Genomic DNA, 15,859 nt, shown 5'->3' with positions numbered 1-15,859 from the left:
GACACATCCGACTGGAACATTTTTTAATTTTTAAATATGTTGCGGGTACAAAGGTTTTATTGAATGTGTTCCTCTTTCTTCCTCATTCTTTTTCCTCTCTCTCTCTTTCTGTCCTTTTTTAACTTCCCTTTCCTTGTTCATTCTCTCAACCGCTTGTTTGAGCTCGCTCTTTCTCTCCTTCTCTATTATTCTTGATCTCTTTCTCCTTTTCTGTCAGGATTGAACATTGCATACCTGAACCAAGGAGGGGTTGGGGCCCACAAGGGCTCCAGCTTAGCTGACCGCCAGAGGGAGTACCTGTTGGACATGATCCCGCCACGCTCCATATCGCAGTCCATCAACGGACAGAAATGAACCCCGCCCTTTACCCCCACCTTCCCAATCCTCTCCCCAAGGGCCACCTTCTCCACCCCCCCGCCGCCGCCATGCCCTCACAAAAAAAAGACCACCTCCCCCACCCTATTGCATGCAGTGCCTGTCCGTGTGCCTACCTAAACTAACCCATGAGAAACGACACAATCAGCCTGAGAAACGACACAATCAGCCTGAGAAACGACACAATCAGCCAGACAAAAGACAACCAAACTGTCAGTGCATCTTCTCGACTTTCTTACTATAGCAAAATGATTTAGAAGACTCTCAAATAATTTGTACTACTATTATTGCCGCTGTTACTATTATTATTATGATAACTGTTACCGCTTCAGTTACTATTACTCTTATTAAGCTTTTTTTATTGTTATGCTATGTAGAGCGCCTTTCAGTTCATACCTTTACTTTTATTTATTTTGGGGGGGGGGGGGGGGGGGTGACTATTGCAGGGTTGCTTTCGGATTTCATTGTTTTTCTTTTGGCATAATTGTATTTTAGTTACTCCCCTTCTACACTCCATATGTATGGTTATTTTAGTTTTCAAAATGTTTAAAGCCACCTTCTGTTATGGATTGGATTCTTGTGAAGTTTCAACGCGGCAAAAGAGATGGACATATCGCTATGTAAGAGGGCGATCGTGTGGAATGAACCGGATCTAACTGGACACTGGTCCAAATCACTGACTGCCCTGCTTTGAGTCGGCTAGCAAAGATGATGGATCATAACCAGGAAGCACTATTCATATTTTTATTTGACACAGTATTAATGGAAGCGAGAAAATCCAGAAAGTGCGCGCTATGGAGCAGATAGATTTTTTTTTAAATCTATGAACTAAGCACAGGAAAGTCCACCGGTGTTTGCGGTGAGAAAAAAATACCTGCCATGTCACCGGTGGAGGCCATGGCCTGCATAGAGAAGGAGCGTGGCAGCCATTTTGGACTGTGGCGTATCGTCCCATCTCGCTGCTTGGCACAGGCCTGAAAATGGGGTCATGAAACCTGCCCCCAAGATGCTCCATTGCCCCTCAATGCCTTCACTTTCAGAGTATGCAGAGACTTCAAACCTTTCTAAACCCAACTGTTCCTTGTGGTACCGCGAGGGAAATGGAGAGGACTCGAGCAGGAGGTGGCAGTGGCATGTTATTTGTTTTCTTGTTGTTGTAGAGTTTCTTGATTTGTCGTTGTTTTTTTTGCGCCGTCTCCTGTAGAAAAGGCTGCGTATCTGTGAGGTACTTGCCCCAGGAGACGATAATTATCAAAAAATAGTGAACAGATTGAAACTATTCAAATATCTATATGGATGATGTATTGATGGCTAGCTTGAGAGAAAGGAGACTGAACTGGATTCATCTAGAAAATGGGATAGATGGATCAATCATCGTGTTCAGGCAATGCACACGAGATGCCTCATTCTCGAGGAACACTTTTCTTATTATGAATCAAATGAAAATAAAAAGTTTAAAATGTTACAATACCCAGGTACCCCAAGGTGCGGATGTCATCCGATTGTCTTCGGGAGAGAGACCATTGTCCAGAGTGTTCATGTGGACTGTATCAGACGACATTCAATTGGTTAACCCTCTTATCTTTTCAATGATTTGAACAGTTTTGTTAACGCTGGCACTGACACCAAATTGTTTTTATCCTTCTTTTTGCCCCCCGTTGTCCTTTGGGGCATCGGTCATACAAGCATGGTCTCTCACACCTGTCAACACTCTTTTACCACTGCCACACACATTTCACCAGCAGCACCTTCTGTGTTTGTCTTTCGGTTTGGTTTTGAAGTCAAGTTTGCTACACGTCATACAATACATTAAAGCAGTGTTCAGTAAATGTGCAGTATTACTCCGAGAGAGGTAGACCAGCAGATCTTCAATTGGTTTGGGGTTTGTCTGGCTGGCAGAGGAGATACGTTTTTACATGTGTGTCCGTGTTGAAGCTATAGGGGGTTTATGGCTAGTCTTGGGAAGATCAGACAGGACTTTTAGTTTGTGCTAGGTTCAGCGTCACAGTTTTCAGGCTTTTAGAGGATTGTTGCATTATTTACTGCTATAACCTATCTTTGCAATTTCACCTCTCACTGTATCAGGAGTTTAGGTCAACCGTTGGAACGACATAAAACATTTGCCCCTGTAGGCCATTGGCTCAACAGCGTATTATGTCCGTTTTGGGTCAAATAGGTTATTGAATAAAGGGTTAGGGCACATCACCATCCCAATGGCCATAGAGAGTCTTAAGTAAAGCCAAAGGACCATCGAAGACCCTGCAATAATATTGGCACTTAAACATGTCTCACCTGTATTGTTCACTGGCCTCAAGAAAGAGTTTGGGGTTTTTCACCCTCTTATGCACTGACAACCTGTATAGTGTGGTTGTGAGATTATGACCAACACTGTTAGAGTGGAAGCTATGAGGAGCTGAACCAAACCAGATGGATTCTTTGAAATGGGGTAATCTACTGATTTGGATCAATCTCAGGATAGTTAACACTACTATCACTGGGTGTGTGCAGTTTAGCAGGCCTGACATGACAGGCTTACATTTAGTCCTACAGCGGAGTAGTCTGAAAATTGGATACAAGCTCTACCCACTGGATACACAGATTTGGTGTGTCAAGTGCACTCATGCAGTGGCCTATGAAATCTCAAGTTCCCATTTCCTAGTTCTTGTAAGTTATTTATACTGAACATACACCAAGTCATTATGAAACTACCTTGGGTTTGATTGGCAGGTGCAATATGTAGATGTGAATGGAAGTTTACATTCAGAAGATAAAGTTTTTTTGTTGCTTATACTATTGTCAATCAATACCTTCTTTTGTGGTTGGTTACTATAGGATGTCATTTGAAAAAATTTTTGTCGGGGTACATTTTCTTTCCCACCCCATCATATATTTGATTTGACTGTCTCGTTTTTTTCTATGTCCTTTTGCTACAAAGCTGGACTTGTATATTGAAGATCCTTTCTCTCTCTTGCAGACTGTAATAGATGAATCCACACACCTTGGTAATTTCAACCACAATCTTTTATTTTTATGTCAAATGTTTTAGGGTTTTTCAATGTCATTCTTCTATTTCTGATGTCTCAATTCAGTTCATTTTTTTGTTTTGTTTGTAATGTTTTAAGTTTTCAAGAAAAAATCTAAAAAATTATCAAACAACATTTTATTGACTGAAATAAAAATGACACGATATTTGCTAGGTCAGAAGTAATAATGACTTATTGTACATAAGCTTTTTTTCTCCCTTAAAAAAAAAATGGTATATTGTGTAGAAAAGCAAACAAAAAGCCATGAATATAGTGAAGCTTGCCATTTCGTTTTGTGATCACTGTGTATTATTGTGTAACAAATGTGCAAAATGTATGGGATTCTCTTCTTATTATTTTTTTTACACATTTTCTCCCTGGATGTCTTTTTTTGTTGTAGTGAGTAGTGTTTGCCGGAAAAGTGGTCATTGTTCTGACGGAGTTAGATCCATTCCACAGGCTTTGAGCGTGAAGAATGTCAAGTTCACGTATGTTTGTTGTATGTTCTATTAGAAACTCAACGCTGTTCAGTGTATTTCTTACTTTGGTTGAGCTCATGCAGACTTCATTTGTGAGGACGTGGCATGGGTCAAAGCGCTGACGGACAGTACTACCACCGGGATAGTCATCAAATCCACAGATCTCTCTGTGTTTTTGTTGATTTCAATTTCTGTACTGAACTACAGGGCTACCCATGTCTGAAATGACAAGTTTAAAAAATTACATTTCCTTTGCTTTCTTCCATATTTCTATGAATATGAAAATGTGACATTTTGTAATGCTCATGCTTTCCATAAGTTGTCTAAAAAAAGTTTTACAAAATTACAAGTATTTGTTTTTAATCTAGTGTGCTAGGAGCTTTTGGAGATGAGTGAAATATTGCCCTCGTCACCATTTTGTTCTGGTCAACATCTGTTTTGGGGAATTTTCATGGAGTTATCAAACTGACAATACTATATTGACTGCCATATAAGTGAGTTAAATAATAATGGGGTTGTGTCTAAAACCTTTTAAGGCAGATAAAGCTGCCCATCAGGACAGTGTTAGTTATGGGGTTTACTAATCGTGATGTCATTCTGATGGAGGACTGATCACATTTCCTGGCTACACAAATGTATTATTTTATTGGTATAATTTCATTTACTCTTGGCATTTTAGTTATTGTTGGAAATACAGGTAACTTTTTGAAGGGGAGGGAGGAGGGATTTATTGCAAATCATTTTCTAAATTTGATGTGAATATGCTGAAAGCTTTTCTTTTTATACATATAAAATGAACTGCAATTCCTCAGTTTGAACATTGCATAATGTTGATGTTGTATATTACATTTGTGAGAAAAAAATGACATTGATAATGACTCAATCTGTATCAATTGAATGGACATTGGGGAATGGGTGAAAATATTAAAATGAATTTTGATCCTATAAAAAAAGCCCTTTTGTTTTATTTTGATTTCAAATGTAAATCCTGACCTTTTGCACATACTTGATATTTAACTGTCTTCAAAAAAAAAAAAAAAAAAATGAAAGAATATTGATGCTGTTTGAAAACTGCCAGTTGGTTAATAATGATTATGCATTGACTGAAAAAAAATAAGCTAATTTTGGAGGAAATAACTTTGTAATATTTATCTCTTGCAAGCTATGTTTAATAAAGGATGGAACGATTTACTTCTGTAGTGTGACTTGTGCTCTGTTAAAGGAAATAACCCCAGTATTTCCTGTGAAGTCACTATAAGGGGAGATGTGAAATGTAAAGTAATTATTTGGCATTGCATACCATTTAAGAGTCTAACCTTTTCAGCATAACAAGCACAAAGCTAACCGGCAAATCTAAAATTCACTCCGAACTAAACACCACACCCTCATTTTCTCAAACAATCATAAATCATTGTACGTAACATTGGCAAATAACAAAAGATGCTAGGAATAATAGCGCCATCAGGTGGCAGCACTGGCCGAGCTATTTTGGGGCGAATGAGAAGAGCATCAATGTCTTGTGAGCTGTTTTTTCTTATTGCCCAGACAGAAGAATTAATTAATGAACAATTACTACATTTTTTTCTATGATATAGCTCACCACAACTGCTCAAAAACACTAACACATTTTTGAGGGGAAATTGTATCATGGTAGATTGAATTGGAAACGATCATTCCATATCAGTACTTAACAGTAGGGCGGAACAATTCCTCACAGAATATGTTTCATGAGACATTCAAGGCCGACGGAACACACGTTTACTCCAGTTGAAAACATCCGGCAGTCTGCACGTGTGGATTTATTCCTAAAATGTTGGATGTTCTACAGTATAAGCTATATGTGTCAAGAGGAAAAGCAGCATATGTATTATAGCCTGCAGTTTATTAAAAGGCTCAACCTGCAAGCTTAATCGTTAGCTTCATCGCTATCAAACCATTTAGGTAACGTTAAGTGGAAACAATACCATGCCAGAATGATCCTTAGCGGCGAAATATAGATAGCTAGCTTGAATGCCAGCCAATACTAATGTTAGCTAGCTGGCTATACAACAACCACAATGCTGCACTGTAGAGGTCACTGGATGGTAGTTAAAATATCATGGCGAGCTAGCTAGATATTTTGCCTGCTAAAAAAATGTGATGTAATCATGTGTGAAATTAATTATCGAGAACTCAGGCCCATACAGCAGTCAATAGGGCAAGGGTGAAATGCAATAGCTACTGTAACTAGCTTTCCTATTCTGTATGGACTCCCATGTGGTTATTGAGTGCTAGCTACCTGACTAGTTACTAGCAATCTATAAACAAAGGTAAATTGGGGCCCAAGTGTTGGGAGCCCTGTCTCAAATGCTAGTTAGATATCCACGATACTGGCTGCTATGTGCATTTGTGTTTGTTAGGCTACGTCTATATCAGTTTTCTTTCATGCATTTAGCTACAGACTCATCACCATGGCTGGAAGAGGCAGGGGTCGTGGAAGGGGTCAGATGACCTTCAACCTGGAGGATTTGGGCATAGGAAGGGGAGACAGCCTGCCCCCCACCACCTTTAAGCCCTCACCCCTCTTCCCTGTGAGTGTGCACATGGAGTCAGGGCTTGTAACATAGCCTAGACTTACCTTGCCGCTGTTGCTTATAGTGCTCTTGTCACAAAATTAAAATATTTACAGTTATCTAATATTACTAGTAATGTAATGGATACATGTTTTGTTTTTCTCTCAGAGGTACAATATAATTTGTATGGACACTGACTGGTTTAGACACACAATATTGCCTACCATACTCTAACTGGGTTGCAGTATTTTGAAATACTGTATAGTAATTTAAATGTAGTAATGTCTTTACTTAGTGCTAGTGTTGTGGCGCTATAACAACCCAGCCTCTTGATCTGTTCCCCCTCCCTAACCTCAGCCCATGCCAGTCCAGCCTGTGCCCCTGCAGACAGGAGAGGAGGTGGAGTACATGCTGGCTCTGAAACAGGAGCTGAGGGCCGCCAACAAGACCCTGCCCTTCTACATCAGACGGGCCGCTCCCAAAAGAGGTAAGCCAGCACACACAGGATTGAAGGCAGAGTTAGCGATGCACAAAGTAAACGGCAATATCAGGGCAATTTCCGCGAACAAGTAAGGGCATTGAAGCGTGAGGCTCTGCCATTTTGGTCCCATAGCTATCACGTTATAGCTATTGAATTTCACATGCACAGCTACTCTATGATACTCGGTGAGTGCATTGTCTTGCATCGTGCTCATCTGCAACATCTGTGGTGCTGCTCGTTGCAATGTCATATTGCCGAGTCTCATTTTAAGGGGTGGAGAAATCGTAGAATGTTATTAACCGTGATTGAGCTAAGTTCCAAAGTCATATGGTTAATGTTATTTGTAAACTTTTAAAGAAAATTGCAAGTTTTTGTTGTGTCAAGTCCCTTTAGGTAGCCAATTGATCAGCTGTCCATGTAAACCGGATTGTAAGGGCAAAGCATGTAAATGTTTAAATCAATCTATTATATTGTCAAAGTATTCACAATATAATCGGGTTATTGAATGCATGTAAAAGTACCCAGTTATGATGGATGTTAATGTATGTCAGACAAATGGTATAGAAGGTTTTGTAATGGAGTGTCATACTTGTTTTCCTTTGCTGGTGTTATATGAATAGGACGTTGTTAGTTGTAATTATGCTGTTGTTTCCATTGTAGATGTTGATCGCTACTCTGATAAGTACCAGAGTGGAGAGCCCAAGGACAGTGCCATCGAGTGGAGCCCAGGTGAGTAATGATGGGCTGGTTTGTGGAAATACTGGAGGTTAGAATCTGCACCCAACTGATCACAGAACAGTTGTCTCTTTCATTAACTATTTAGTTCTCTGTACCACTTTCCTGCTGCTTGTAGTCTTCAGCGGCAACACCTAGCCAGGCTGAGTCTGTCCTTTTTCTGGTGTTTTCTTTTGATGCAGTGTTGGTATATGTCCGGCAGATGGTGCCAGACAAGTCCATTTTCTGGTCTGAATTTGTCAGATTTTTTTATCTTGTGCTGTGGTGTCATTATTCCTTATACTGTGAATAAGATTCATTATGGTGTGTTTTTTGTGATGTGTATTTTTCTGTGTTAACACGTTTCTCTTTTTCTATGGTTCTGTTTCAGACTGGAGCAGATTACCTAAAGAGCTTTGCATTAAAGTGAGGAAGCCTCTGGCTAAAAGTGAGTACTTTGTCTGAAAGGCCTTGAGATTTGTGTGTGGAATTCAAACTCTGTGGACGCCATGTATTGTTTTCAATTGAGAATTTATTTTCCCCCAGATACTCAATAAGTGAACTTTCATCAACATATTTTCTTAGCTACTTACTTTGGCCTTTGAATTCCTCGCGAAACACTTTTGAACCGCTTCCCACCCCTTTCTGTCAAGGGCTGTAACCAGGGTTTGAGTTTTAGTGAGGTCCGTTAAAAAAAAAAACGTTGAAATGCTATTTGGTGAACAGCAAAAATGACCCCAGCCATTCTCAACTTGGCTGCTGTAGGTTCGTTCACCTTAGTCGTTCTACAAACACATCGCCTATTAGTTTTATAATCGTAATGTGATGTGAGAAATTTTTCACACTGACATGTAGCGTCAGGGACGAAATGGAAAACGTATGGCATTTTAGAACATTGTTTGCATGTTAATCTAGGCCTATAGGGAAGATAGGCCACATGAGGATGTTCATATTCAAACATATAATTTTTTGTAAGTTCTTATCTTGTTTGATAAGATAAGTACATATTTTCTGAGGCCCAAGTTTAGGAAGCACTGTAGTAACTTCTCTCTCTGCTTGCTTCCTCTCTCTCCTCTGCTACCTCCTGCATGAATTGCAGCCTGCCTCAGCCTCAACACTGAGTGCCACATGCCCACATCACTGTCTGTCTCAGTAGCCTACTCTCTGTAAAGGAAACCTATTATGAGAACGTATTGGTCTATCGTTTGCTCCTGCTGAGGTAGGATGAAGTAAGAAGCTAAGTAATACTAGCCATAGACCTTCAACGTTACTGCAATAGAAGTCTCTGCCGGCAGCTAGCCACCAAACTGACTGACATAAGTGACTCTTTACCAGTTGTGCATTATCCGAGAGTCCGTTTTTGTTTGGGGGATGTCTGTAGATACGAACGGAGTCGCGAGACGGTTTTTAAATGGCATTTTGTCCGAAGTCTCGCAAACGCACTTTCAGCAGCATTTCTCCTTGTTTACTCGAACTGACTGTGGGCTGGGGTAATTCGTTTCACATCTCAGGCCCTCGTGAGGCCTGTGCCACGAGAGGGTGGAGTTAGCCTTTTGAGAGACTGGTGAATGTTTTCCTAAAAAGGCAAATCCAGGAGGCATATCCGGGGGACGCAGGTGAAAATAACGAACAAACCACTGTTCATGATTCCACTCGTTCGCAAAGAGGCAGGCACAATTAGAACATTCTCAGATAAATAAAAAAAAGGGTTCTGAGTTTTGGAGCAATATTGATCCATAATAGATTATCTTTATTGTGTACAAAATACTCTAAGTATACAAAACAATAAACATAGACTGACCAGGTGAAAGCTATGATCCCTTATTGATGTCACTTGTTAAATCCACTTCAATCCATGTAGATGAAGGGGAGGAGAAGGGTTAAAGAAGGACTTTTAAGCCTTGCAACAATTGAAACATGGATTGTGTGTGTGTGTGTGCCATCCAGAGGGTGAATGGGCAAGACAAAAGATTAAAGTGTCTTTGAATGGGGTATGGTAGTAGGTGTCAGGTGCACTGGTTTGTGTCAAGAACTGCAACGCTGCTGGGTTTTTCACGCTCAACTGTTTCCTGTGTGTATCAAGAATGGTCAACTACCCAAAGGACATCCAGCTATACTCAGTATATACAGTGCATTCGGAAAATATTCAGACTCCTTCCCCTTTTCCACTGTTTGTTACCTTACAGCCTTATTCTCCAGTGGAATTCAATCAAGTTGTAGAAACATCTCATGGATGACCAATGGAAACAGGATGCATCTCAATTTCAAGTCTCATAGCAAAGGGTCTGAATACTTGTGTATAAGGTATTTACATTTTTTATTTTTATTAAATCTAAACAAAAATCCAAAAACCTGTTATTCCTTTGTCGTTATGTGGTATTGTGTGTAGATTTTTATTTCATTTGTATTTAATAAATTAAAGAATAAGGCTGTAACGTAACAAAATGTGTAAAAAGTTAAAGGGTCTAAATACTTTCCAAAGTGTGTGTGTGTGAATTAGAGGTCGACCGATTATGATTTTTCGATACCGATTATTGGATGACCATAAAAAGCCGATACTGATTAATCGGCCGATTTTTGAAAATTGTATTTATTTATTTATTTGTAATAATGACAATTACAACAATACTGAATGTACACTTTTATTTTCACTTAATATTTATTATACATCAATCAAATCAATTTAGCCTCAAATAAATAATGAAACATGTTCAATTTGGTTTAAATAATGCAAAAACAAAGTGTTGGAGAAGAAAGTAAAAGTGCAATATGTGCCATGTAAGAAAGCTAACGTTTCAGTTCCTTGCTCAGAACATGAGAACATATGAAAGCTGGTGGTTCCTTTTAACATGAGTCTTCAATATTCCCAGGTAAGAAGTTCTAGGTTGTAGTTATTATAGGAATTATAGGACTATTTGTCTCTACCATTTGTATTTCATTAACTTTTGACTTTTGGATGTTCTTATAGGAACTTTAGTATTGCCAGTGTAACAGTATAGCTTCCGTCCCTCTCCTCGCCCCTACCTGGGCTCGAACCAGGAACACAACAGCCACCCTCGAAGCATCGTTACCCATCGCTCCACAAAAGCTGCGGCCCTTGCAGAGCAAGGGGAACACTACTCCAAGTCTCAGAGCGAGTGACGTTTGAAAAGCTATTCGCGCTCACCCCGCTAACTAGCTAGCCATTTCACATCGGTTACACCAGCCTAATCTCGGGAGTTGATAGGCTTGAAGTCATAAACAGCTCAATGCTTGAAGCATTGCGATAAGCTGCTGGCAAACGCACGAAAGTGCTGTTTGAATGAATGCTTACGAGCATGCTGCTGCCTACCACCGCTCAGTCAGACTGCTCTGTCAAATATCAAATCATAGACTTAATTATAACATAATAACACACAGAAATACGAGCCGTAGGTCATTAATATGGTCAAATCCGGAAACTATCATTTCGAAATTAAAACATTTATTATTTCAGTGAAATATGGAACCGTTCCGTATTTTATCTAACGGGTGGCATCCATAAGTCTAAATATTCCGGTTACATTGCACAACCTTCAATGTTATGTCATAATTACCTAAAATTCTGGTGAATAGGTTCGCAACGAGCCAGGCGGCCCAAACTGCTGTATATACCCTGACTCTGCGTGCAATGAACGCAAGAGAAGTGAGACAATTTCCCTAGTTTAATATTGCCTGCTGACATGAATTTATTTTAACTAAATATGCAGGTTTAAGAATATATACTTCTGTCATTGATTTTAAAAAGGCATTGATGTTTATGGTTAGGTACATTCGTGCAGCGATTATGCTTTTCTCGCAAATGCGCTTTTCTTAAATCATCCACCGTTTGGCGAAGTTGGCTGTCTATGTTGGGAAGAAATAGTCTTCACACAGTTCGCAAAGAGCCAGGGCGGCCCAAACTGCTGCATATACCCTGATTCTGTTGCACAGAACGCAAGAGAAGTGACACAATTTCCCTAGTTAAAATAAATTCATGTTAGCAGGCAGTATTAACTAATTATGCAGGTTTAAAAATATATACTTGTGTATTGATTTTAAGAAAGGCGTTGATGTTTATGGTTAGGTACATTGGTGCAACGACAGTGCTTTTTTCGTTAATGCGCTTGTTAAATCACCCGTTTGGCGAAGTAGGCTATAATTCAATGATAAATTAACAGGCACCGCATCGATTATATGCAACGCAGGACAAGCTAGATAAACTAGTAATATCATCAACCATGTGTAGTTAACTAGTGATTATGTTAAGATTGTTTTTTATAAGATACGTTTAATGCTAGCTAGCACATTACCTTGGCTCCTTGCTGCACTCACATAACAGGTAGTCAGCCTGCCATGCAGTCTCCTCGTGGAGTGCAATCACCGATTTTTATGAAAACTTGAAATCGGCCCTAATTAATCGGCCATTACGATTAATCGTAATTAACCTCTAAAATATATACACAGTTGAAGTCGGAGGTTTACATACACCTTAGCCAAATACACTTAAACTCTATTTTTCACAATTCCTGACATTTAATCCTAGTAGAAATTCCCTGTCTTAGGTCAGTTAGGATCACCACTTTTTTTAAGAATGTGAATTGTCAGAATAATAGTAGAGAGAATTATTTAATTAATTTAATGAATTAATTGTTTATTTCTTTCATCACATTCCCAGTGGGTCAGAAGTTTACATACACTCAATTATTATTTTGTAGCATTGCCTTTAAATTGTTTGACTCAAGTCAAATGTTTTGGGTAGCCTTCCACAAGTTTCCACAATAAATTGGGTGAATTTTGGCCCATTCCTCCTGACAGAGCTGGTATAACTGAGTCAGGTTTGTAGGCCTCCTTGCTTGCACATGCTTTTTCAGTTCAGCCAACAAATATTCTATAGGATTGAGGTCAGGGCTTTGTGATGGTCACTCCAATACCTTGACTTTGTTGTCCTTAAGCCATTTTGCCACAACTTTGGAAGTATGCTTGGGGTCATTGTCCATTTGGAAGACCCATTTGCGACCAAGCTTTAACTTCCTGACTGATGTCTTGAGATGTTGCTTCAATATATCCACATCATTTTCCTCCCTCATGATGCCATCTATTTTGTGAAGTGCACCTGTCCCTCCTGCAGCAAAGCACCCCCACAACATGGTGCTTCCACCCCCGTGCTTCACGGTCGGGATGGTGTTCTTTGGCTTGCAAGCCTCCCCCTTTTTCCTCCAAACATAAGGATGGTCATTATGGCCAAACAGTGTATATACTGTGTATATAATATATATGTACATGTGTATATAGATGTAGATACATTTATTCACGTGGTCCTGACCTCTGTTTTCTCATATGTTGTTACGGCCATACTTCTGTCTTGTGCCATTTGTTGCCATGTCTGTTCTCCTTTTTTATCTACTTACTTTTCCGTTCTTCTCTTCTAGGACATCCACCCCAAGTTAAACAGCCAAAGAAACCTCTTGTGGGAAAAGAGGAGATTCTCACCAAGCTGGAGGTTGGATACTACAGAAATTACAAACCTTTCTTCGAAAGACTAGATATCATACATTTATTCCTTTTAGTTACTCCTAATTAAGGGAGATTTGCATATACCCTGCTCTGGTTTTGATGTGTCGTGGAAATTCCCACTCTTCAGACTCTCGAAAAGAACGAAGAGGCGGTGAACTCTGAGGAAGAGGAAGACGGGGAGAAAAAGAAGACGAACGAGGAAGAAGAACAGCCAGAGGAAGAGGACTACGAGGAAGACTTTGAAGAGGTAAGGGGTATTGGCGACTGATGTGGCCCATTTACGTTTTGTAACCATCTCCTCTTGGAACCTGATTGTTATGGTCAGGGTTTTAGGTGTAAAAAATGGTTGAAATGCCAGTTGAGATAATGGGCGGCGAGTAACACTGATGCCAACAACACTCATTTATCATAATAGATACTCAAACGCTATTTACAAAATATAGAAGTGCATAAATGGTGTTTAAGGTGTGTTTAGGCTTCTTAAAATCCACACCTTCTCATCAGAGGTCCATTAGCTGGTAATAGTCGTATTTTGGTGGTTAAACCCCCCCCCCCCCCCCCCCCCATAAAAGCCGAAAATAAAAACATTGCCAGACGCATTTTCCATCAGAAAATATCCTGATGAAAATACATATCTTCTATAAGTCACTTTGGCTATGCATGGAGGTTCAGGTTGTCTTTCAATCATCAGTTGATTATTCCTGTCTGTCTTGAGCGCGTGCTCTTGCTTGCAAACTTGGCCACATTTTATCAACTGGATCCGGCCTTCAGTTTCCCGTGCCATTGAGTTTGTGACAGACACGGCTGTATTTACTCAGGCCGTAAGTGTTCTATGATGTTTTGCGAGATTCACCTCTCCAAATGAGGACTCACTGAAATGTCATGCAAGTTCACAAAGGGGGAGTATTTTGATTAAGTAAGATGCCTTCCTCTAATGTATGGTTGAATAGCTATGTCATACATGCTAAAAAAACAGCACAAATTAAACTAGCTAGCTACTATACCAAGAAGGTACAGACAAGTGGAAAAATGAAGCGACACTGTAACATAGAATGTTGACAAGCCAGCGGGACTGAGGGAGAAGTGCATAGAGCCATTGTTCCCTTGGTAGGCTATCATTACGCCTTGCATAGCTCAATAATAATTGCAACCGACTCGATTCCATATGTGGTGTCATTTGGCAGTGGGGCACCCTTGCAAATTAAAATCTGGTCTTACAGTGGGTCTCACAAGTTTTTCCTAATGGAAACGCTGCTTCTCATCTGCGTTCCAGGATACCGACTACATCATGTCTTACTTTGACAACGGAGAGGAGTTTGGAGGGGACAGCGACGACAACATGGACGAAGCTACTTACTGAGAGACCGTGCGAGTGCTGATAACACCAAATAGACTAGAAGAGGAGGCCTTAAGTAATCGTCCCCGTGGACGCAGTTACAGTATTTTAATTACTTGTGGAGTCACTGGCCATGGTAACAGACATTGAAGGCCTGTTGCTATTCAGCCATGACAGGTATAGTCTAAAACATGGAAAGAACAATATGCTGCTGTCTGATAACCTAGGTCCAGGACATGGAAGGTGGTGACTGCTGTTGGAAACAGTTGCTCAATGTAGATGTCTAGAGCAAATACTCAGACTTGTTGTATGTGGTGATTTAAAGTCCCAAAGACACTAACTAGTCATGCTGACTGTTCCCCTTTCTTCAGCTATGTTGAGGTAGTAATGGGAGCTGATTTATTTACAGGCCATTGTGGCCTTTTATAACTTTAATAATAGTTTTTAAGGTTTTAATTAACAGATAATGTGCAATTGTAGTGATAGGGTTTTTAGAGTAACGGCATGTTTTAGAGAAAGGTAATTTATTTAATCTTTTTTTTTAAGTGTATACAACAATCAACGTTTTTAATTACAGTTTTCAATGTCTTAGCTAATCGAAAAATGACCTTTTGTTAATTTTAAATATTTTATTTCTGTAATGTGACATTTCTGTGATGCGAGTTGAACATTTGAAAGTGTTGAATTTGATTCTCTAAATACATTTTAAAGAACCCGAGCAAATAGTTGTGTTTTGTATCAACCAGCAGATGGCATATTACTCCAAGTTAAATCAAGGGGCGGTTTATGTTCACTGTGTGTAGTTGGTAGGTTATGCAGCAATTTATAGTGGTGAGCTCCCAGAATGTTTTTTTTCTTCTTCTATTGATCCTCCATTTCATGGAACAGGGTTTAACATTGTTGCTGTCAGCAGTGAAAAGAAAACCCTAAAGGGAGAACGTTTCCATTGCGTGACTAGTTTTGAAAAAAGGCATTGTTTATTTGTTTACTCCCAAGTCTTCTGCTCTCTTACCATTGGATATGGAGAAATTCTCCAAACAACATCAATAACACCACACCACGGGGTGGCAGGTAGCCTCAAGGTTAAAGCGTTGGGCAAGTAACTTAAAGGTTGTTAGAATCCCAAAGCTGACAAGTTGAAAAATCTGTCGCTGTGCCCTTGAGCAAGGCACTTACCACTAATTGCTCTTGGGACGCTAGACAATGGTGACCCTGGCTGTGACCCCACTTCCTGCAGGTGTCTCAGGGGGAGTTTCTGTTACATACTTGTGCGTAACAGGACAAGTATAAGCCGTCCCCTCAAATAATAATAATTATTATAAAAAACAATGCACAGTCTGTTTACTACTCATTTAATCATAATTTATAGATCGGCAGGTAAGGGT

At 39.8% G+C, this 15,859-nt stretch overlaps 2 protein-coding genes across 3 annotated transcripts in view; both read left to right on the top strand.

Moving 5' to 3' along the window:
* LOC139373541 (transcriptional repressor p66-beta-like) overlaps nucleotides 1–4,921 on the top strand; it is a 48,491-nt gene extending 43,570 nt beyond the window's left edge. The window contains exon 11 of one of the 2 annotated variants that reach the window (XM_071114166.1): nucleotides 218–4,921. In XM_071114166.1, the coding sequence (XP_070970267.1) occupies nucleotides 218–354 (137 nt within the window). In that variant the 3' untranslated portion in view covers nucleotides 355–4,921. The remainder of the gene's footprint in view (nucleotides 1–217) is intronic. The other variant, XM_071114167.1, reaches the window with a different exon arrangement.
* A 701-nt stretch (nucleotides 4,922–5,622) lies between these two features.
* On the top strand, nucleotides 5,623–15,551 carry LOC139373540 (DNA-directed RNA polymerase III subunit RPC7-like). The gene is made up of 8 exons (XM_071114165.1): nucleotides 5,623–5,818; nucleotides 6,312–6,447; nucleotides 6,787–6,916; nucleotides 7,571–7,639; nucleotides 8,016–8,072; nucleotides 13,054–13,124; nucleotides 13,266–13,385; nucleotides 14,412–15,551. The coding sequence occupies exons 2-8, from the start codon at nucleotides 6,328–6,330 to the stop codon at nucleotides 14,496–14,498; spliced, it is 654 nt and encodes a 217-aa protein (XP_070970266.1). The 5' UTR covers nucleotides 5,623–5,818; nucleotides 6,312–6,327; the 3' UTR covers nucleotides 14,499–15,551.
* The last annotated feature ends 308 nt before the right edge of the window (nucleotides 15,552–15,859 follow it).

This window comes from Oncorhynchus clarkii, chromosome 18 (assembly GCF_045791955.1).
Source record: "Oncorhynchus clarkii lewisi isolate Uvic-CL-2024 chromosome 18, UVic_Ocla_1.0, whole genome shotgun sequence".
Taxonomy (NCBI): domain Eukaryota; kingdom Metazoa; phylum Chordata; class Actinopteri; order Salmoniformes; family Salmonidae; genus Oncorhynchus; species Oncorhynchus clarkii.
Note: the sequence above shows the minus strand (reverse complement) of the source record. Positions and strands in the feature narration are given on the sequence as shown.